The sequence below is a fragment of the Leptinotarsa decemlineata genome, unplaced genomic scaffold (genome assembly GCF_025532065.1).
Source record: "Leptinotarsa decemlineata unplaced genomic scaffold, Ldec_3_MD MMD2_tig00002159_RagTag_RagTag, whole genome shotgun sequence".
NCBI classification, from domain to species: Eukaryota; Metazoa; Arthropoda; class Insecta; order Coleoptera; family Chrysomelidae; genus Leptinotarsa; species Leptinotarsa decemlineata.
Genome location: NW_027412574.1, coordinates 4,984,804 through 5,008,420, shown reverse-complemented (window position 1 = coordinate 5,008,420; position 23,617 = coordinate 4,984,804). Strand labels below are relative to the sequence as shown.

General features: G+C 34.2%; 1 protein-coding gene across 5 annotated transcripts in view; it reads right to left on the bottom strand.

Moving 5' to 3' along the window:
* Positions 1 to 23,617, bottom strand: part of LOC111502425 (potassium channel subfamily K member 1) — a 109,886-nt gene that overhangs the window by 13,061 nt on the left and 73,208 nt on the right. For all 5 annotated transcript variants that reach the window (XM_074177097.1, XM_074177100.1, XM_074177098.1 and 2 more), the window contains 3 exons: positions 13,798 to 13,938; positions 12,397 to 12,606; positions 2,129 to 2,317 (listed from right to left, as the gene is read on the bottom strand). In XM_074177097.1, coding sequence (XP_074033198.1) covers positions 2,129 to 2,317; positions 12,397 to 12,606; positions 13,798 to 13,938 — 540 coding nt within the window. The remainder of the gene's footprint in view (positions 1 to 2,128; positions 2,318 to 12,396; positions 12,607 to 13,797; positions 13,939 to 23,617) is intronic.

The following is a 23,617-nucleotide window of genomic DNA, read 5'->3' as shown; positions in this document are numbered from 1 at the left end:
ACGTGGAAAAAGTGAAAGAAATGCTTATAAACGATTGTCGAATCACAATCAGAGAAATCGTTAATGATTTACATGAAGCAAACCAAAAAAACGCTCGACGGATTTGCATTGCTTTTGCACCACGATTATGACCTGCTCACACCCCATTGCTTGTTCAAATATTTTTTACCGAAAGCAATACTATCGCAATGCCTCAGCCTCCTTATTTGCCAGACATGGCTTTGTGTGACTTTTTTATATTTCCAAAGATCAAATTTCAGAAGTGTTTCGAGGAGAAGCTCTAGCACAAGTGCATAATATCCAATGTCTAGACGACCTACAGATTTTTTCCAAACTAAATTTCCCGTCATTTTCTGAATATACCTCATAGAAGCGGTGTAGTTTTGTACGAAAATTACATGTATGGTGTCACTGGCATTAAAACTTTCTGTGGCGAAATGATTCAAAGCTGATCCGAAAACTTTCATGTATAACTCAAACCCCATATATCTAACGATATTATCTAAAAATTCCAACTTGTACATGAAAGAGTTCTTATACCATATGATGAACACGAAAAACATGTTTCATTCTATTCGAATATTTTATGGATACTTTGCGAATAATACTCATAACGTTAGAAATAAACCACATTTCTAATTTTTATTGTTTTCGTTATTCTTCATGATATCGTCACCCGATTTCCATTAACATCCATGAATATGAAGTGCACCAAGTGACATACTTGATCTAAAGCTGAAATTGTTCAGACTTGAATCAATACCAGATTCAGTCACTTGCTTATCCTAGTATAGCCATGACCACTGAAAACCAGTCGCAGTCATGATAACGAATATTGTATCTGGAATTTTTCAATTGAATGCTAAGATTTGGAGCAAAAGAAATTGGGGGTTATGATTGTTGTAAGTTTGAGTAATCCAAAATGGTTAATACATCATATAAAAACCTCTCAAACCTACCACAACATCCCACAACTAGAAAATTTGCTCTATTTGGTGAAGACATATGGATAGAAGAATTATAAAATAGGGCATTATTAAGATCACGATATATTTCACTGTTTTTGAACTATCATTACAATGTTCGAATACTGAAATGATAGTTTCGTGGTATAATACATTCTATATCTGTACACTAGTACACAACTAGTAAATTTGCTCTGAAGACATATGGATAGAAGAATAATAAAATGGGGCATTATTTGGATCACGATATATTTCACTGTTTTTGAACTATCATTACAATGTTCGAATACTGAAATGATAGTTTCGTGGTATAATAAATTCTATATCTGTACAATAGTATATATTCGAGTCAAAAGTCGATTTTTCAAAGGTATTCAGGGAATAGTTTCACATCGTAGTCAGTCTTATACAGGTAATGAAACAGTGAAATCGTTTATATGAAATGTTATAGTATTTCCAATACCAATTGGAACAGCACAGAGAAGGAATTCCCACCTCGACATAGGCGTCGGCATATTACTTTTCAGTGGTAGTTTTTCAGTTACTTATTCTTACAATCATAGCAATTGATCACTCATTGAAAAAGTTATCTCAACTGAATTTTTCCACCATGGGTAATTATGAAAAACTTCGAAATTTGAGGTAGAGTCGAAAACTCTACTACTTGCAGTATACTACTTGCACTATATCGTTAACTTGAACTATACACTCGTCAAAACAATAGTTGTAGAGTAATCAATGAATATTTCAAGAGATACCGGTACGCTAGGATGTTACCGCAAAAGAATGCTATAAGCGAGTAATTACGTGGAATCTTTTATATACGGGGTGGGGTGTCTTTTCTAAAAAAAAATAAATAAATAGTTTAATAACATTTTCTTTCAATATGGATTTCAATTTTTCAATTACGTGATTCGCTTGGGTTCCTGTTAGTGTCTCGACATTCAGTGGCGTCGAAAAATGGGAAACCAAAATGGAAAAAGTTTATCAAATGGCAATGAAATCTATAGATAACTGAACTGTCACATGAAATATTGTCTCTGTGACATCGACAAGCAATAGAAACCCCTCTAAACTAAAGCAAAAGATTTATAAATATAAAATCAAAAATTTTTCAAACAATTTTCTCCTAGGAGGATTTCAATTCTTTTAGGTTTACTTACATGTAGTCATTATTTTGTATAAAGGACGGTAAGGCTGGTGGGCGGAATCTCCAGGAATGTAGTCTCCCAATCCTATTGTTGTGAGGGATATAAAGCAATAGTAAAGAGAATCCAAATAGTCCCATTCTGGTTCCAAAGACGCAAAAATTGCAGCTGGGAGTAGCAGGAAGAATACAAGTAGTACTAAAACTGAAAAATTTAAAAGAAATATTCGAATCATTTGAAAAGGCGTAACTTCGAAAAATACTGTTCACCCAGGTTTCAAATAAATGAAAAAATGTATCAATCCTCATTCATGCGTTTTAAATAAGGGCTGGGCGTTTTGCCCAAAAAAGTTACTACGTTTGAATGAAATTCAGATAGAGAAATGAGGAATACCTCATGATGATATTATAAATAAGTTTGGATCGAAAAAAACTGTTACTGCAAATCTATTTATGTTTTTTGACTAAACTAAACACATATGAAACAGATGGATTGAGAGATTTTAAAATTACTAAAAAAAATCCTTCCCCAGAATTCATTATCACCTGATATAGCCATTTTTATGAAGAAGATTAAAGAAGATTATTACAAAGATACAAAATTTTCACGACATGGAAGTTTTCTTCCAAATTACTACTTCTGAAGTAAATAAAGTATCAATTAACCGAAACATTATGGAAAACGTTTTCATATCTGTATCAAGTAATGACAAAGAACTTTTCTTAGATGCCAATTTCAATTTGCTATCCTTATATCCCGTTTCTAAGTATTCGTGAGGTATATAAAACGTGTGGAAATCAAAGGTTTTTTGTATAACTACATTATGAAAATTAAATCTTTTTTTCACTTTCGAAAAAAACTTCTTCATTGTACGGTTAGCAAAATTTTGAGAAGAAACTACTTGAATTTAATGCTTGCAATGAAAAATAATAGTAATTAAGTCCGGAAAATACAGTTTTTTGTACGAGTAGACAAAATTCTAGGACGAGTTGTGGGCGAGTTCTGGAAGTCTGCGAGTTCAAAGAAACTCTTTTTGGGCGTGTTGCTTACACTATTTTTTCAGCAAACTTGTAGAATAACAAATCAATGAGACACATTTCTATATTATATTTCTTTGTAGAACCAAAATTTCGAACAATTCAATTCTTATTTGTGTTGAATATTGTAATTCGATCATAAGATAGGTATTAACAGGAACATGCCAATTAATATTTATATAAATATAAATATGAAAATTCAATCAATTGCTAATATTGAAGGCATTCAATTTTTTTGAAATGCTTGGTATATTTGAATGCCTTTTGTTGGAGTCAAAACTGGAAGGTAAAGTTTCAATTTCACATTGATTGTTTTCATCTGATAATTTTTGAATGATCTTGGCAATATTGATTTTTTTCTGTAAGTAAATTGTCCATTTATGGTTCAAATTTGTGATGTTTTCACCATTATAGCAAATACCGTCACTGAAGTTCGACGAATAATATGACCTGTGTAATTTATAGAATTGGGTAAATATAAATATTATATGACTCCTAATGATTTCCATAACTGTGAATACCAACAGGTTGAATCGGACATTTTCATTTTTTTTTGTAATTCACGAACAATCTGTTATTTGGAGTATTGGATGACCGTGAAGGTAAATATTGCCTATACAACAGCAGCTTTTCATACCCAAATACAACAAAAGTTCTAACAATATGTGTTTTGTTATCTGGTATTTTCACAAGCAATATGTCTTTTCGATTATTAGAATAATTGACCGGCCAACCCAATGATTGTTGCTAGGAGAAAATTGAGAAAATTAAGAAAATTAAGTTGATATTTTTATATCTTACAATCGTAATATTTCGTTAAAGTCACCGTTAGCATTTACTATGTTTTATTATTTGCTTTCCTAATGAATTTGTTGATCTGCTCGCTACTGAAGACTTCTGATGTTTTAACTCTATAACCAACATTCTTCCTTTTAAAAAATCAGATAACCTTCAAAAAAGTGGCTATGTTTACATTTTTTATTTCACCAAATTCGTACTTTTCCGCATATAGTACAGCTCCACATGGTAGAGGATTTTACAGTTTCAGATTTTGCACCAAATATGCCAAAATTATATCCGCTGTGAAAGTCTTGCATTTCTTCATATCTATCCATTTCTAAAAGAAATCACAAACGTTTTCTAACCGGGACTTTGATTTTTCAGGCAATAATTTTGCTGTAGCAGCAGTTGCTGCATTGAAAATTTCGTTAAGTATATTTTCAAACTCACTATCCCTGCTGATTTCCATAGTTTCTTGCGACAATTGCGAATAAAATTCATATTAACTTTGGAAAATCAAAATGACAACTAATTTTATGTCATTATTTATCTTCATTTGTTGTTTCACAAGATTGTATCCGTGATTATTTCGGTTTATAATTTCGTTCATAAAGCAGTATCTTGTCACTTTTCTATAGAAGTTCTAATTGAGAGCACTGTTTCCAGATACACACAATATACACGTGGATCTAGAAATATTCGGAAATTATTGTTTCATATCACAAAAACATATTTAGTGAAAAACTGCAACAATATTCTCGACATATTTTTCACCAACCAAGTTGAGTTCTGCTCGAGCCAAGAAGACTGATTCCTAACTCAAAAACTGTTTGGAATCGAACGCCTGTCACTGTTCATAGTTTTTATGCCACACTCAACTACTTCCAGACTTTCGAAAGCAACAACAAACTCAGTGTCATATATCGAGTTCAACAATTTCAGACAATTTTTATTTTCTATGGAATTATTCAAGGCATGTCAAGCGACACTAGATTTTTCTAGTCTTCGACATCGAATATGTGCTATGTGTTCTTTGAAACGAGTTTTAATGACTCGCTCATGTAACCGATATATTTTTTGGCGCAGTCCTCACAACTTATTTCATACATCTCCTACTTCCTTATTCTCCAACATCTTATCTTTAGGATTACCTAACAATTGTTGAAGTTAGCAAGAAGTTTTAAAGGCTACTTTCACGTTAGTTTTTTTTAAATATGATCTAATCTGTTAGTGTATTGGTTCATACAGAAGGACAATGAACTTTGAATCTACATCTTTTCAAAAAGTCGAAGATTTACTAAGATTCTCTCTGAATTTACGTTTTCTAATTTGAATATTTCAAGGACTTGATCCTTATATTTCACGAAATGTATTTTGGAGAGTTTCTAGAAATATCGCCAATGAAGATTGTCTCGTATTCGAACACCTGATATCTATTTGAACGAAGTCCATTTCCAAAAACAGAAGTAGTTTGAGTGTTTTTTTTTAATTTCAGGATTCCTACGTTGTCTTCATTTAAATTTGTACACAGACATATGCGATGTTGAACCGTCAATTTAGACATCAAGTTTCTAGATCAATCACGAAATTGACTGTAGCTAGACTTTGATGACCAAACAAGACTAGCTTCTTTTCTTCGTGAATGCCGACTTGAGTCGAATGTTCATATTTTTGGTATTTCCCTCGTTTCGGTTTGGAAAGAAACATAATTTTTTTAATTAGGTTTGTTATATTGATGCTTCTTATGTACCTTCTACAATATTTTCAGCATCGAGATAGTTGTGAGTTTTATTTTCTTAGAGAATTTTGACTTTTATAGCATCAGGAACAAGATTATATCTGTACTGTGATGGTATAACATTATAATGCCCAAATCAGCTAATTTACCCACTGCAGTGATGCTTATGCATGCGTCATCATTTTAGCGTATTTTTTGTAAAATCAGCTACTTTAATAGATATACTATAGAGAAAATAAGTTTTGTCTAATATTTACTAAGATTTTCATTTGTTACGACCGGTTTGGGTACATTGAACCATTATCAAGTGAACTTGACAAAAAATCCCTTAATATACTATAATAAAATTGTCAATGTCATTTAGGTAGGTTAATTAAACCTGTACCTGAAATAACAAAAATGTTACCTGAATCATCAACACCCCTTCTGAGATACCTACCAAAACAATATTCATAATTGTTCAACTTCCATGACATATTAAAATTACTGAGTATTGACCCAAAAACATTACTTGTGAATTGCTCCAAAAACCACTGATAGCAGTTGAATAATTATTGTTTTGGTATTTTAGATAAGGTATTAATGATTCAGGTAAAAATATTTTCATTTCATGTACAGATTTAATTAACCCAAATGACGTTGACACTGTTATTGCATATTTGAGGATTTGTTCGTCAAACTGCATCAGTATGCTTAAGAATGATTCAATAAATCGTAACCGGTGGTAACAAATGAAATTCTGAGTAGAAATCAGGCAAAAATTTTTTTTGTCAATATTTAACTAGCTGAACCTGCGGACTTCGTTCCGCTTTAGAGGCTATAAAAAAGCACATTTTTTATTTTAATAATTTAATTTTTTCATTAAACAAGTATTTCAATTATTCTTTATTAGGATGTACTCTTCAGTTAAGCAAATATATCGAAAGAACGTGCTGGCTTTATATAGCAGGCGAAGGTATAAACAACGCAGATGGTCTTCCGACCCGTGAACATGCCACATATAATTGACCATGTGAAAAACATTGATTTTCCAGATTCAGACAACAAACTTTCAAGGATTGGCCTTGTGATTTGTTAATGTCTTGGAGATGCAGAGATAATAGCTTCAACGATTGTCGTATCCCAATGGGTATCGTTTTCCTCTCGGGAATGTATAGATGGGGTCAAAATATCACCAGTACTTCATATAACTTTTATTCCTAAAATTCTTCGTTACCAAGTAACGGGCCCTCGAAGTTACAAAATGAAAAATGTTTTTCTTTGATAACTTTTCAAGTGAATATTCAAAATCATCCAAATTTTGGTAATTGACTAAACAAATGAATTCCTTCGATGAGCTTTCATGCAGGAGTCAGTTGTTTTGCTACAAAGTCAGGAACGGACTACCCCCGATGGTCCACACCCCAAAACTTTGAAATGACAGATATTTTTCAATATTTTTCAACAAATTAAGGTTACTTGGACAATTTTATGAATAAAAGTACTCGTGTGGAAAGTCGATCGGAGCAACGAGTCTTGATAAAAATGTAGTTTCACTCGATGACATCAAACCCGCTCGTCCACCATTATTTGAAATGAATAATTATCAAAGCAGAAATAATAATGGTAACGTTAATTCAACAACATTTATCCTGAGATGTCTACCATTATTCGAAAATATTAGTTTTTAAGGAAAATGGAAATGATAGGTAAAATGTTCATAACGAATTTTTATAATGCAAACACGTTTAACTAACGAAACTCAAGAGCTTCAAGAGCAAACAGAAATGAAAAATCCGCTACAGAAACTGCTCGATATGACCACCTTCTCTCTCTATACATTTTCTTAGTCTGCGAAGACACCCTCTCTGTACTTGAAATAGCATTCCAGGGTCGTTTCGTATGGCTTCACAATGTAATGTTATTCTATTCAACAATGCATCTCTTGTGTGAATAGGTGTAGCGTAAACAAGGCTTTTTAGATGCCCCCACAGAAAGAAATCCAATGGATTTAAATCCGGAGACCGCGATGGCCATGAATATGGCCCACCTCTACCAATCCATCTATTATGGAAAATATGGTTCAGATGGTCACGTACAATCAAACTAAAATGAGGAGGAGCACCATCATGAACTACATATCTCTTCGGGTTTGCAATGGAACATGTTCCAAAAGTCCATTCAAATCGTTCTGAATGAACTCCAAATAACGTTCTCCATTCAATCGGTCCTGTAGAACGAATGGTCCTATAAGATGGTTTCCTATGATATCAGCCCAAACATTCACGTTGAATTTCCGTTGGTGTTTGGTTTGCAATATCCCATGGGGATTTTCTTCGGCCCATATATGGAGATTATGAGAGTTGATAACTCCATCTCTACTGAAACCTGCTTCATCAGTGAATAAAACTCGATTAATAAAAGTCATATCCTCTCTTTGCCTATCCATGAACCAATTGGCATATTCCAGTCGTGCTGGAAAATCTTGAGGTGTCATGGCATGTACCTTCTGGATGTGAAATGGGTGGAGCAGTTGTTCCCTAATTATTCTATGAATAGTGGACTTGGATGTATGGAACTGTTCTGATAGATTTCTGATGCTCATTGAAGGATCATCAGCGACGGCTTCCAAAATATTTTCCTCCAATACAACGGTACGTACAGTCCTAGGAGCGCCTTCACCACCTCGTTTTGGCAAAACTGTACCTACAATAATATCGAAATAAAACAACGTGCTCAAATTAATTATCAATTATTACATACCTGTCTCCCTCAAGCTGCGATCGACACGCTCGAATGTTTCTCTTGAGGGTACCGTTCGATTGGGAAAATGCTCGGAATACAGACGACGAGCTTCTGCAGCATTACAAAATGCTCGTCCATAAAATACATGCACATCTGCATATTCATTGAATGTAAACTGTTCGGCCATATCAAAAAAATTCAAAATTTCCTATAGAATATTGACAATACAATGATAGTCATATGACAACGCACCACTCAACAAAACAAAATCGCATTCCAGTTTCTCATTTTTTATCAAAACTTTCTAAAAGGTTTTTTTGTCAACATCTGTGAAAGAAATATTATTCCCTGGATATTTTTCACCTGATCATGTGCAGCCGTTTTTGTAGTTCATTCGTTTGCTTTTTATTAGTATAGTAAATATTTTTTCCGATGTGCGTTTTTTCAGCTAAATTTAGATTCGTGTTAAAGAATTTCTCCCATAAAATTATAATTATCAGTGAAACTCCTCAACAGTTTAGCTGTGAAGAAGAATTTGAAACATTCGAATGTTGAGTTTCATGAGATTCAGATAACTGATCAACACGAAACGTGATTATTCCACACGTATTATGTACATACAAAATATGGAATGAATTCGATATTTTATAGTAGAGTAGCTTGTTAGTTTAAAAACACCACGAATCTACAGAACTTGATATTTCTATTGAAAAAATATCTGCTATCACAATTGTGACTTAAACTTCCATATAGGTACTGTACTTTTTGTTTACGACTTCATTTTAGCATACTTTGTATTATTCCTGTTATAAATGTTGTTGAATTAACGTTATCATTATTATTTCTGCTTTGATAATTATTCATTTCAAATAATGGTGGACGAGCGGGTTTGATGTCGTCGAGTAGAACTACATTTTTATCAAGACTCGTTGCTCCGATCGACTTTCCACACGAGTACTTTTATTCATAAAATTGTCCAAGTAACCTTATTTTGTTGAAAAATATTGAAAAATATCTGTCATTTCAAAGTTTTGGGGTGTGGACCATCGGGGGTAGTCCGTTCCTGACTTTGTAGCAAAACAACTGACTCCTGCATGAAAGCTCATCGACGGAATTCATTTGTTTAGTCAATTACCAAAATTTGGATGATTTTGAATATTCACTTGAAAAGTTATCAAAGAAAAACATTTTTCATTTTGTAACTTCGATCGAGGGCCCGTAACTTGGTTACGAAGACTTTTAGGAAAAAAAGTTATATGAAGTACTGGTGATATTTTGACCCCATCTATACATTCCCGAGAGGAAAAGAGGAAGTCCAGGGACACCCTGTATATATATATATATATATATATATATATATATATATATATATATATATATATATATATATATATATATATATATATATATATATATATATATATATATATATAGAAGGAAAGGTTAGCTCGACTGGCTAAGTTAAGGAATAACGAAGGGAATGAATCGGGTATAGCAGTCAGAGGCAGAAAGATTGTAAAACTCTTTTTTCTGTTCAAGCTTTCGAGGCGTTTATTGTCTCTTCATCGGGAACTCTACAATAATTATTGAATAAACAAACGGGTATAGACAACGTGTTCATACTTACGAAAGTGAGGTTAAAATGAAGTTAACACATAAGTAACAAAGAGGATCATCATATATGTATGTCAAGATTAAAATTGGTTAAAAACATGTAATATTCATTCAGAATTTTGCAATAATGTGAGATGATTGCACGAATAATATGAAATAATGAATTTGAAAATTGAACTCAACAGGTAGTCAGACATGATTGACACGAAACATTGAGTTTGGCAGAATTTCTTGTTCTGACCAATGCATTGCTGCCAATGAGATTTCACAGAACTGTAAAATGATGAATCACAGAGAGTGAAGGTACGGGGTTTCTGTTCTGAAATTATTAAGTATTATCAAATGTGTTTTCTTTGTTTAAGCAAAGGAGATAGGTATAAATCAGGCTGAGACTTTCAATGTGTGACCTGGAATCAATAGTATTTGAATTTTTAACTATGTGACACATTTCTAAGAAAGTTCTTTTTGAGTATTATTTTCTGAGTCTAAAATTTCAACATTCTCGAAGGAAAAAGCATGATCCAAATTTATGGTGTGATTAGAAAGGGAACATGACGGTTTATTACATCTTATGTCACTCTTGTGTGAAGTGATTCTGTCTTTTAATTTTCTACTAGTTTGTCCAATGTAAATCTTTTCACAACTGGAACATGGGATGGAATAAACCACATTGGATAGATTGATTATATCTTCTTTGTCTTTTAAGTTGGAAAAAAGTTTCTAAATAGTCTTCAGATTTTTGAAAGCTAATTTCACATGTTCAAATTGACTAAAAATTTTTTTAAGATTGTATGAAAGGCTACCTAGATGAGGTAACGAGAAATAAAATGTCATTTGTGGGGAATTGTTATTGTTAGTAATATTAAAATTATTATGCAAATTATTGTTTTGATACAAATTGTTATTGTCTAGAATTGTGTTAACGGAAGATCTGTTGAAGAGTAGTTTATAAATGAGAGATTTTGGATAGCCAGTTTGAAGAAACAATTCTGCAAGTTTTTTTAAATTTTGTGAACGAAGGCTGCTATGAGTAGTGCACACTACTCGATTTTTCATCCCCAATATTAAATTTATTTTTTGTTTTTCCTGATGGAAAGAGTTATAGTGTAAGAATCTGCCAGATGATCCTGGTTTTCTATACCACGAAGTTATTAAGGAATTGTCCTCTTGCCTTATTAGTCGGGAATCTAAGAAGGGAACACTTCTGTTGGAATCCTCTTCCTCAATAGTGAACTGTACCATGTACCAGTTCATCATAATGGTTAAAAACCTGCAGACAATAAACGCCTCGAAAGCTTGAACAGAAAAAAGAGTTTTACAATCTTTCTGCCTCTGACTGCTATACCCGATTCATTCCCTTCGTTATTCCTATATATATATATATATATATATATATATATATATATATATATATATATATATATATATATATGTTTGCGTCGAAATGTGACAATGAATGAAACATGGATCAATCATTTCACTTCGGAATCAAATCGTCATCTGGTGAACCGCGTCCAAAGCTCCGAAGGCACAACAATCGACTGAAAAGGTTATGGCCACGGTATTTTGTAATGTGTGTGGTGTAATATTCATCGACTATCTTGAGAAAGGAAATACCATCAACATTGAATATTATATAGCGTGATTGGAACGTTTGAAGGCCGAAATTGCGGAAAATCGACCCCAATTGGAGAAAAAGAAAGTGCTTTTTCATCAAGACAATGCACAGAATCACAAATCAATGAAAACGATAACAAAATTGCATAAATTGGCTTCTAATTGCTCCCGCATATACCATATACACCAGATTTGGCTCTTAGCGACTACTGGCTGTTCGCAGACCTCAAAAATATGCTCACTGGTGAAAATTTCGCTCGAATGAAGAGCTTGCTGAAACTGAGGCCTGCTGAAATCGTTCAACAAAAGTGGCATTGAAATGTTAGAGCGACCCTGGAATAATAGTGTGGCTGTTCATGAAGATTACGTTGATGAATAAAGCCAATTTTGAACAAAAAACAAACACGATTTCTTTCTAAGACCCGGAACTTTTCAAGCCAAGATGATATCTATGGCATTTGCGTCTTTCTTAGGTCGCGTGATTCATTATTATTTGATTTATGGGTCATTTTCAATGAGTGAAGTTTAAGTTTGCATTGGCAGGTATCAAATTTATTTTTTCGGAGTGATGCGATTATGCAGGCAGTTTGAGCAGTAATAAATATTTCTATTGTGAAAACACTGAAAGTACTTTCTAACAATTACTTAACAAATAACCGCTAATGAGCTTGAGAGTGAAAGTTGGTAAGTTAGTTAGCAGACTAGCATACTATCAAAAAATTCTAAAATGTTAATACCTTTTTTAATTGTTTATTAAAAAATGTTGACCTCACCTATAATTGCCAAATGGACGATTTGTATTCGAAGAGGCTGATAAAGGTGTCCTAATTTTGAATTGAGCCATTGCAAGAGCCAAACTGTCGGAATCAGTAATCGTTCCACGAGAGCAGAAAGCAGTACCAGAGTCAAAGGAATTCCAACCACGGCATAAAACATGCAAAATAATTTACCATTTCTGCTGAGTGGAGTAACATGACCATATCCTGGAAAAATTATGATAATTGTGGTTAGTTTCTTCTATTATATTAAATTTGATCTAATACTCAAAACAAAGTCGCAAAATCGTGTTAGTTACGCCAACTTTTTTTCGTAGATTTTACCGAACTTTTCGAATTGCGCAAAGTTTCAGTAGATGAAATAATTTTGACAGCATTTGAAGACTGTTATTTGATAAGGTACAAAAGTTACTTTTGGCCTTTTGGGTTTTTACAATAAAAAAAAAAATTAAATACATCAAACGTGAAGGGAAAATTACTAAATTCAGATAGGTGTATCCAACTTGTCAGTATTTTTTCATGATAAACACTTGAAATGTTGTCGACAGAAGATTTTGAAAAATGTTTGTACACATAAATAATGATGAGCAGGATATGATTTTGAAGTCAAAACGTGGCGCTCTGTCTTCATTCCAAAATGATGGCCTTTTAAAGACCAGATGAAGGTCATGTTTCACTTTCTTTTCTGCAACAGAATAAACGATCGGAATACACATGATTTTGGAGAAAGAAGATTTTGGCTTTCTACTTCTCCATCTTTATACAAAAAATGTGAGAATATTCTAAAGAAAGAAAGAAAGCAATTGATTTCAAAATGAACGCTTTGCAAAGATGTGTAGGTCCTGCAAAAAGTAGCTTTCAAACACAAACTGGAAGAAAAAGCCCTCTTGAAACAACTACTTTCATATAAACATTAAATTACACGAAAGATAAAATACTTTCGAAACAAATACTTTTATACGCACATTTAACTATACATAATGGGTATATTTTTTGTCAGAGCTGTTTTCTGCTAGTTCATTATGCAATTGACAAATTTAAGGTTGAAAATTCACGTTGGTACAACTGCTTCGCTCGAATATTTTTTTTCAAGACAAAACACAAGCACTACAGGAAAATCTTTAAGGCGCTCTAACAAGGATAGTATTATCATCGCAAATCTTTCAGATCGAATATAACCACTCAAGTTGGATTTAGCATTTTGAAATTTGATGGGTATATTTCAATATATGGCCTATGATTATGAATGATATCCTTTTTTTTTGTAGGTTAGTTTAAAGCTGGTTGGTCTTCTAAAAGAAAGGAAAAAGTTATTGATCAAGAATTAATATGAAACTATGGCTTTTCATTTTCAAATTCTTTTTGTGAAACATAATCAAACATTTTCTTCAATCTCACCTATAGTTGTGATGACTGTGCTGGCAAAGAAAAATGATTGACCAAAACTCCAATTAGGCTCTGAAGTGGCATTTTCGATAGCTGAAACTCCACGATTATTTGCTCTCACTATTTCTACTATCAGTTCTTCCAAATCTGCATCTGAAATGAAAATGAATTTTTGAGAAATTCAAATTTGAATATTTGGAGTCATTAATGTAATGTAATGATAATGATTTCACATGTTCACATTTATTTCACATGTTCACATATATACAAGTTTCTGCCTCATTAGCTGTCATCAGTACGGTATAGCCAAGTGCAGGGGTTAGGCAATACTTGGCTGCAGAAACAACACAAATGCAAGGAGTCATCAACAGAAGCCAACCCCACTTTATGATTTTAGTCAGGTCAGCTACCTGCATGACATCTACCTGCATGACATCTACCTGCATCATGCCACCAATGGATAATTACACGCAGAGCGCTACTCATAATTAGGCTCCTGAAGAACTGGCTTGTTTGGGTGCAGAAGTTCATACTGTTCTAACAAAAGGGGCTGATATCTGGCAAATTAACACCGCCATGTACAGCGTCGTCCAACCGCTTTCCAAATTGAAAAAACAAAATCCCGGCCTTGCGCTTCGGGAAGATTGAACGACGTGTACACAACATGAGGGATAAGATTACGTTGGCGAAACAACACGCGTCTCGGATGTGTGCTGGATTACAGGGCGGCAAACAGACCTTTCACGCCCACAGTGCGGCAAATAGTCCCCAAATTACGTCCCACTTTGCAAGAAACCGCAAGAAATCTCAAGAAACCTTCTCGCTTATTCCAAGAGCCTCCACGTGTTGTGAACACCCGCAGCCACCCAAATTAGACACTAGCGTAGTTCGAAGCTTTCAGCAGAGAGCTTCGACAGTCTGACGCCGGATGATGTTCGAACAACCCTTGTGGGTTCCAAGAACTTTGCTGCTCCATTCCCAGATGTACTGAATTTGATAGAAAAAACTACCAAGCACCCACCGTCATCTGGCCAGAATTTTCAACTCGAGGCTGAACGGAGAGCAGACAATTCCAGATTGGTTTGTCGGCGGACGGATCATTCTTAACCCCAAAAGCGGGGATTTGTCGATTCCTAAGAAGAACAGACCGATAACATGGTTAAATTCAATTCATGTTATAAGTTGTTTACGATCATTTTATACATACGAATACTCACCGTTGATTGAGCAGATAGGGTTGAAGAGACGAGCCACTGTATGTAAAGTGAACCTGCACATCGATATATGTGTAACGCAGGACTCGATACAGTATATTGGGGGATATTGAATCCGTTATGAGGAACGAGAAGTGCCGCATTCGTTTGAACTATTCGTTTCCCACCCCCAGGCTCATACAAGCTAATGAGCCTAATGTAGTTCTTCTCGACCACCAGTACAAGACGATATTAGTCTTGGAGTTTTTAGCTCCTGACGAGATGAATATCGTCCGAAAAGTTGAGAAAAAACGAAGAAATATCGAGTATTTTGCTTCCAACTCCGCAGACTCTATCCAGACCACTGTCAAGGTGGTTGTTCTGTCCTTGTCCCTGTCCTTGATGAAATGATGCCCTCTCTACTTTCGAATCCCAAAATCATGCCAGCTTGCCGCACTAAGGCAGAAATCTTAGCCGGAAAAATGCACAAGGCTGTCATTCTTGACTCACTGCGCCACACCACATGATTCTCGGATCCAATTGTCACTTACCTCACGGTGTGGTGAGTGGTCGTTGGTTAATAATGTCGGCTCGCCTTCCAGAATTTATCGGGGATTTTTCAAGGACAAAACACAAGCACTACAGGACTACATATTGGTGTCCATTTTAATCCCCAACAAACTTATCGAAGCAGAAAGCGGAATTGTCTGTCCTGACATGGTCTGACCATCGCAAACGTAGGTTGGGAAAAAATATAATTAATTTATCGGTAAATAATACATAAATATGAAGTGAAGGATGTAGGGAACACTATACTTTGATGAATAAACTGATAAATCCAATGAGGGTAAAACCCTGGTGTGGGTAAAGAACAGAACAATTATAACAGTTTAAAACGAATGGGTTGAAAAAATTCAGATTCAGATATAAAATAGAATAAAATGAACATTTAAAATTCACAGTTTTTGTATCAATGAAAACACTACAATAAATTAGTACAATTAAGAGAGTCACTCAATAAAATAACATTAAATTTATATTTAATGTATAAGCACAATGAACATCTGAAAGTACAATATTTGTATGGACTATGTGTATTTGATAATGAAGCCCTTTTGTCAAGAGACAAGTCCAATTTCTATCCGGTACTAATATGCTCAATAAATGACGAACTGTTTTAACTAAATGTCTCTTTAAATTGAGAGATACTTTCGTGGTTAAGTTTTATTGTGGATGTATTTCCAGATATTCTTCAATTTCGATAAGCATTTAAGTTACGAAAAAATCTATAACCACTGAAATTTCAAATCCATACCTCATTACAGACGGGCTGACATATACAGGGTGTAATTTTGAAAATGTACTACTCTCCACCGCGATTATTTCTTTTTACTCATTTGCTTTACTAATTCCATATATGATTTAAACTAGTCTTGGGATATCTCTCATTAAACAGTGTTGCCGTTCTTCTTGACATTTTCCTAAATAATAATTTCATTACTTTGTTGAAGTGGAAACACATTTGTTTGAATAATTTAATAAACACGCCAAATCCAACTAGAAGAGCGAGAGAGAAGATCCAACTACAATAACGTAATTACAGTAATGAAAATGGTCTGGGAAATGATAAATGAAAAATAATTCAACGAAAAACTCGAGAATGCTTTACCTAGGCTCTTTTTTATGGCATGTGAATTGTATTCAACTTACGAAATGTGGCAAAATAGGTGACCTCCAAATTAGTGATTGACGTTTCTTTTCTTATTTTTTGACAACTCTGTAGCTAATTTGTCATTCGTGAATACCATACATGTGCTAGTTTAGGTACATTCTTTCTAATAATAGTTTTTGACGGAATACCATATAAACTCCTTCTTCATTCTGTTGAATAATAGAAGTAAACATACTTTAAACAATTACAGTTATGTAATATGAATTCCATTTCTTCTATTTTATTTCATTAAAGTAATATTACAAAGCGTTTTTGATACGTAAACTTGTTTACTGTTTTCAGCAGATTCATTTCGAATCGCTAACAATTTGATATTTTTCAAAAGTTAAGTTTCATCATCTCCACGAAAAAGTTGGGGTATCTTACGTCAATTTTGGAAATTCTGGATACGAAACTATAGATCACAGAGTAGAATTGGAACTGAGGACTGATTACTGACATAATTTCTCAATCAATCTCAACCATCTTCTGTTTTTTTTTAACTTCTAAGTTATTTCGAAAAGGCACTTTTAAATTATTGCGAGTAGAACAGGAAGTGTTATTGTGTCATTCCTTGTTTTGATTTGATGTCATGGAAAAACTTGAGTTATTTATATTTTCGTCGTAGCACAAAACAGATAACGTTATGATAATTATTACGGAATTCATAATTAATATTTGAAGAAATGAGTATTTTGGCAAAGTATCTAAAGTAGGACACAATTATCATATTTTATCTATGAGTTGCTAAATCGGAAACATCGTCCAAGCAACTTTATTGATAAATAGTAGATATGATTATTTAAATGAACTGAGAATATAAATAATTTTTATATTTTAGTGAGATTCTCGTTTCAGATTCGATCAGCGAAGCGTTCTTAAGCACTACTTCTTCGAAAGGCATCATAAACAGATTTGCAATTACCGTCACCCCATCACCCCATCGAAAGTTAGAAACAATGAATTTTAAATGATATTGATGAACGTCATGGATCATTTGATATTTATATTTAAAATATTGAACAAATAACAAAACACAATGAAATCAAAGACACAAAAAAATTATTTTTATCTTACAATTAAAACCTTTTTTTTCTATCTTTGAAAGCTACAAACTCAGAAATTCTTCATCACAATTTATATTTTGCAATGCTTCGTGTTCGATGGCTGATATAATAAGCTTGCTAAGCCGCAATTGGGTCATTATTCAACACAAATAGTTTTTTATTAATTTCAGTTTACTGAAATTCCTTTCACAGGAAGCTACGGATACGCAAACCGTCATGAACAATTTCAATGCAATCATAAAATTTGGAACTAATTCTGTAAAATCCCATTCTACAATAAACTTCAAAAAATCTGGAGATATTCAATCTGAAACAGTAATATTAGCGGATTTTAAGTCTCTTCGCAGTCTTGGTATCTCAAAAAGTAATTCTATTCCTAAGATCCCATCTTAAAAATCAGTAAATTTGGATGTAGCTAATTTCAGTTCATCAGTATTCGTCAAAAGCAAAGTATTTGTACGATCTCAAACAATGAAGCCACATCTTGAAGAGACTTCGACCTTGTTTGGAGTTCAACTCTGAATCGGTCAAGACATTCCAACATATCTTTTTGAAGTTCTTCTTCCAGTGCGAGTCCTGTATCACTGACCATCTCACCAACCACCCGTTTTTTACGACGAAGTCGTCTTTCTATTGGGAAATCGTAGTCTTCCGATTTTTTGTAGCATTATCTATTGCCTCTTCCACAATGTAACCCCGTTTTTCTTCGATATAAAGACGAAGTGCCTCTACTTTTGTAGCAGTGTAGTCTAGTCAAGCCTTTTCTTTGCAATGCAATCTGTCCAGCATTTATTTCCCGAAGAACATCATACCAGAAGAATAGATAGCATAAAAAAGTGTGATGTACACGCAGGCATGAGGTTTTGTGCAGCACCTCTGGTGTCTATATTTTCTCGTCTCTCTTCTATAGATACTTTCACGGAAGGTGTTCAGGTGACTTTGCACCAAGAGCGGAACATATTAGAAATACGCGACGGACTGTGGCTGCTCATCATTTTGAGGTTCAACTCAGTACACCTCGAATTTCACTGTTTAAGAACTCTTTCATCTGGAGAACTGCGTTTATGTGGAATACACTTCCTGAAAATGTTTTTCCAAATGGATTTAACCTCCAGCGATTCAAATTCAATGTGAATCGCTACTTTTGCCCAAGCAACGCTCTGAGAGCGCCTTAAGGATTTTCCTTCAAAATTATCTGCTAGTGCTTTTACCGCACGATAATGAGCACCCCGATGCGTTGTTGAGAGTTTTCCAACAGATAATTTGATGTGTTTCATAAGCACTTCCAAACGACTAGTGGAGGCGAAAAAATTTTTAAAAATGGTCTCTACCGTTCCAAAAAGTGTAACGCAAGATACATTTTGGGCAAATGAATATTGACCACACAAAAAAAATCGAATGATCAATGCAACCAATTAAAATTGCTTTGTTGTTTTTTGTTTTAATAATTGACTGTACTCCCCCGTGCACACCGCTCATAACAGCAGCATTGTCATAACTTTGGGATCGACACGTCATGATATCTAAATCGTCTGTATTAAACTTCTCAAGAAGTTCTTCACTTACAAAAATCCCTAAAAATACTTCTTTAATATCTACTTTTCTATTTTCAATTTTCACATAACGTATCAGTTCAGACATTTGGTCAATATGTAAAATGTTAGGTAATACCAAACAATCTTAGTTTCCACATGGTTTGATGAAATATTAATGCATTCATTCTGTATATCTGGCGATAAATATGATACTTTTGAAGTTTTATCTTGCTCCAATTCCATCATGTGTTATTTCAACACTATATCATATTTTGACAATAGTTTGACTAATTCTAAATAACTGTCTTCATTTTTAGAGTATTTTCTTTCATTATGTCCACGAAATGCCAAATTTTATTTGACCAGAAATAAAGGTATATCCAGTAATATATTCAAAAGATGCTCCCACTTCTGTTTTTTTGTATCCAACAATTGCGAAGCTGCATCAACTATTGTTTTATGCAATTTCAGCCCCATTTCCACAGTTTCTTATTTCTCAAGATTTTCTAGATGTTCATTTCTACATTCATGGTCAGCCACTTTCGGATTTTCAACCACGTTTGATATCCAGTCGTAAATGTTCCCGCAGTAGTACTATTGGTCGAAGCAAACAACAGCAAAAGCAGTACAGGTTATTAGAGGTACGGGAATAAAGCAACCATGACTGTAGGATTTTTCACCATTAGTCTTCACCATTAGTCATGATTTTATGAAACCAATCTTTTGAAAGATGATGTTCGTCGCCATTTATTTTTGTTACGTGTCTATATACATTGGCATATGGCCCTTCTCTGTTTTGAAAATATTCACTTTATTTTTCTATTATCCTAATGCGAACATTGTAAGGAACAGAAATACTTCATTCTGACACATTCTCAAAGTATGAAAATGGTTTATTTACGTCAGTAGTATCTTTCTCATCGGTAGCATAATTAGTACTGTTACTATTATTTTCAGCATCTTATCCGTTCGTGTTGATTATTTCTGTCTTGTCAATGTTGCTTCCTGAAGATGAGCTGATATTATCTAAATCATCTATTGCATTTGCATCAAGGTGAGAAATAGTTTTTTTTCATGAACTTGGTCTGTCATCCATTTTTGTAACATATTTAAAATGTCATTCAGATATACTCTGAGCTACATCCATTCTACCCTCTTTGGCTTTCCTTTGCTGAAATCAACTTTTCCTTTTGGATGTATGCACTTCCCGGAGCATTTATCACTCAATGTTTGATTCTCACCCTAAAAAAACAAAGCCAGTTGTTAGGTTCTGATCTGAGAGTATTTTCTCATGAACTAGATTTGTTTTTTAAACAAAACACAAGACTACAAAAAAATCCTTAAGGCAGTATCAGAGCGGTTTCCTATTCGAAAGAAGCGATTTGAATGGCTGGAGATTAAATCCACTTGGAAAAAGATTCTCAGGAAGTTCATTCCACATAAACGCATTTCTCTAGATGAAAGAATTCTCAAACAGTGAAGTTCGAGGTGTACTGAGTTGAACCACAAAACGATGAGTAGGCACAGTCTGTTGTGTATTTCTGATATGTACCACTTTTGGAATCAAATGTGCCAAGTCACTTGAACATCTCCCGTGAAAGTATCTATAGAAGAGAGACAAATCTTTCTTCTCTAACCTTTCTTCGATGTTTCAGGCTATCAAGGTTGCACGTGATGTTCGCGTCTCCAATCAGGCGGGTGGCTCTTTTCTGGATGCAATTCTGCAACTTCAGGTTATGTTTGGGGGCAGAGCTCCATACAGGAGAACAATACTCCAAAGAAGGTCTGATCTGAATTTTATAAAGCATCAAAAGTTGCTGAGGTGTGTATAGTTTTATGGTTCGGAACAGTGTTCCAAGCTTTTGAGAAGCAGCCTTTGCAATTCCAGCGACATGATTGTGCCAAACCATATTGGTGTCCATTTTAACCCCCAACAAACTTATCGAAGAAGAAAGCGGAATTGTCTGACCTGACATTATTATATCCGGTTCGGAGATATTTATCTTCGTGGAGAAAACCGATGCCTGGGTTTTTGAGGCATTGAATTGAACCTGGTTACTTTAACCCCAATTTGAAATCACTTGTAGATCCATAGCCGATCCAAATCTAGAGTCCAAATGGAATACCAAGACGAAGGTGGTGTCGTCAGCAATATATTGGATTCATGATTTATTGCAATAAATCGTTGATATACAATAACAAGAGTGTTGGCGACAACATGGATCCCTGGGGAACACCAACGTTGATGATGAAAGTATTCGAGAGATATTCATCGACAGCCACTTCCAGGGAACGTTCTTTCAGGAATCTGCAGAGCCATACAGAAAAATGATCCGACAAGCCATAGCATCGAAGTTTGAGCAGCAAACCCTCACGCCACACACGGTCAAAGGCCTTAGAAATATCAAGCGCAACAGCTCTTGATTCTCCATGTTAATCGATTGCGTTATTCCAAATATGGGTGACATACAATAGAAGGACGCCTATTAATCTTTGTTTCCGAAAGCCATATTAAGTAACATACTAGTACATTACAGAAGGTATATAATAATGACTCTAGTTGAATAAAGAAAAATGAAGATAAGTGCAAAAGCACTTATAGCTTCGTATAACAGGAACATTACAATTTCAACAATTTATTAAAACACAGATATAATTTACCGATATAAAGTTGAACCTATAACATTAATGATAGTAAAAAGATACTTATACAGGGTGTCCCTGGACTTCCTCTTTTCCTCTCGGGAATGTATAGATGGGGTCAAAATATCACCAGTACTTCATATAACTTTTTTTCCTAAAAGTCTTCGTAACCAAGTTACGGGCCCTCGAAGTTACAAAATGAAAAATGTTTTTCTTTGATAACTTTTCAAGTGAATATTCAAAATCATCCAAATTTTGGTAATTGACTAAACAAATGAATTCCGTCGATGAGCTTTCATGCAGGAGTCAGTTGTTTTGCTACAAAGTCAGGAACGGACTACCCCCGATGGTCCACACCCCAAAACTTTGAAATGACAGATATTTTTCAATATTTTTCAACAAAATAAGGTTACTTGGACAATTTTATGAATAAAAGTACTCGTGTGGAAAGTCGATCGGAGCAACGAGTCTTGATAAAAATGTAGTTCTACTCGACGACATCAAACCCGCTCGTCCACCATTATTTGAAATGAATAATTATCAAAGCAGAAATAATAATGATAACGTTAATTCAACAACATTTATAACAGGAATAATACAAAGTATGCTAAAATGAAGTCGTAAACAAAAAGTACAGTACCTATATGGAAGTTTAAGTCACAATTGTGATAGCAGATATTTTTTCAAAAGAAATATCAAGTTCTGTAGTTTCGTGGTGTTGTTAAACTAACAAGCTACTCTACTATGAAATATCGAATTCATTCCATATTTTGTATGTACATAATACGTGTGGAATAATCACGTTTCGTGTTGATCAGTTATCTGAATCTCATGAAACTCAACATTCGAATGTTTCAAATTCTTCTTCACAGCTAAACTGTTGAGGAGTTTCACTGATAATTATAATTTTATGGGAGAAATTCTTTAACACGAATCTAAATTTAGCTGAAAAAACGCACATCGGAAAAAATATTTACTATACTAATAAAAAGCAAACGAATGAACTACAAAAACGGCTGCACATGATCAGGTGAAAAATATCCAGGGAATAATATTTCTTTCACAGATGTTGACGAAAAAACCTTTTAGAAAGTTTTGATAAAAAATGAGAAACTGGAATGCGATTTTGTTTTGTTGAGTGGTGCGTTGTCATATGACTATCATTGTATTGTCAATATTCTATAGGATATTTTGAATTTTTTTGATATGGCCGAACAGTTTACATTCAATGAATACGCAGATATGCATGTATTTTATGGACGAGCATTTTGTAATGCTGCAGAAGCTCGTCGTCTGTATTCCGAGCATTTTCCCAATCGAACGGTACCGTCAAGAGAAACATTCGAGCGTGTCGATCGCAGCTTGAGGGAGACAGGTATGTAATAATTGATAATTAATTTGAGCACGTTGTTTTATTTCGATATTATTGTAGGTACAGTTTTGCCAAAACGAGGTGGTGAGGGCGCTCCTAGGACTGTACGTACCGTTGTATTGGAGGAAAATATTTTGGAAGCCGTCGCTGATGATCCTTCAATGAGCATCAGAAATCTATCAGAACAGTTCCATACATCCAAGTCCACTATTCAAAGAATAATTAGGGAACAACTGCTCCACCCATTTCACATCCAGAAGGTACATGCCATGACACCTCAAGATTTTCCAGCACGACTGGAATATGCCAAT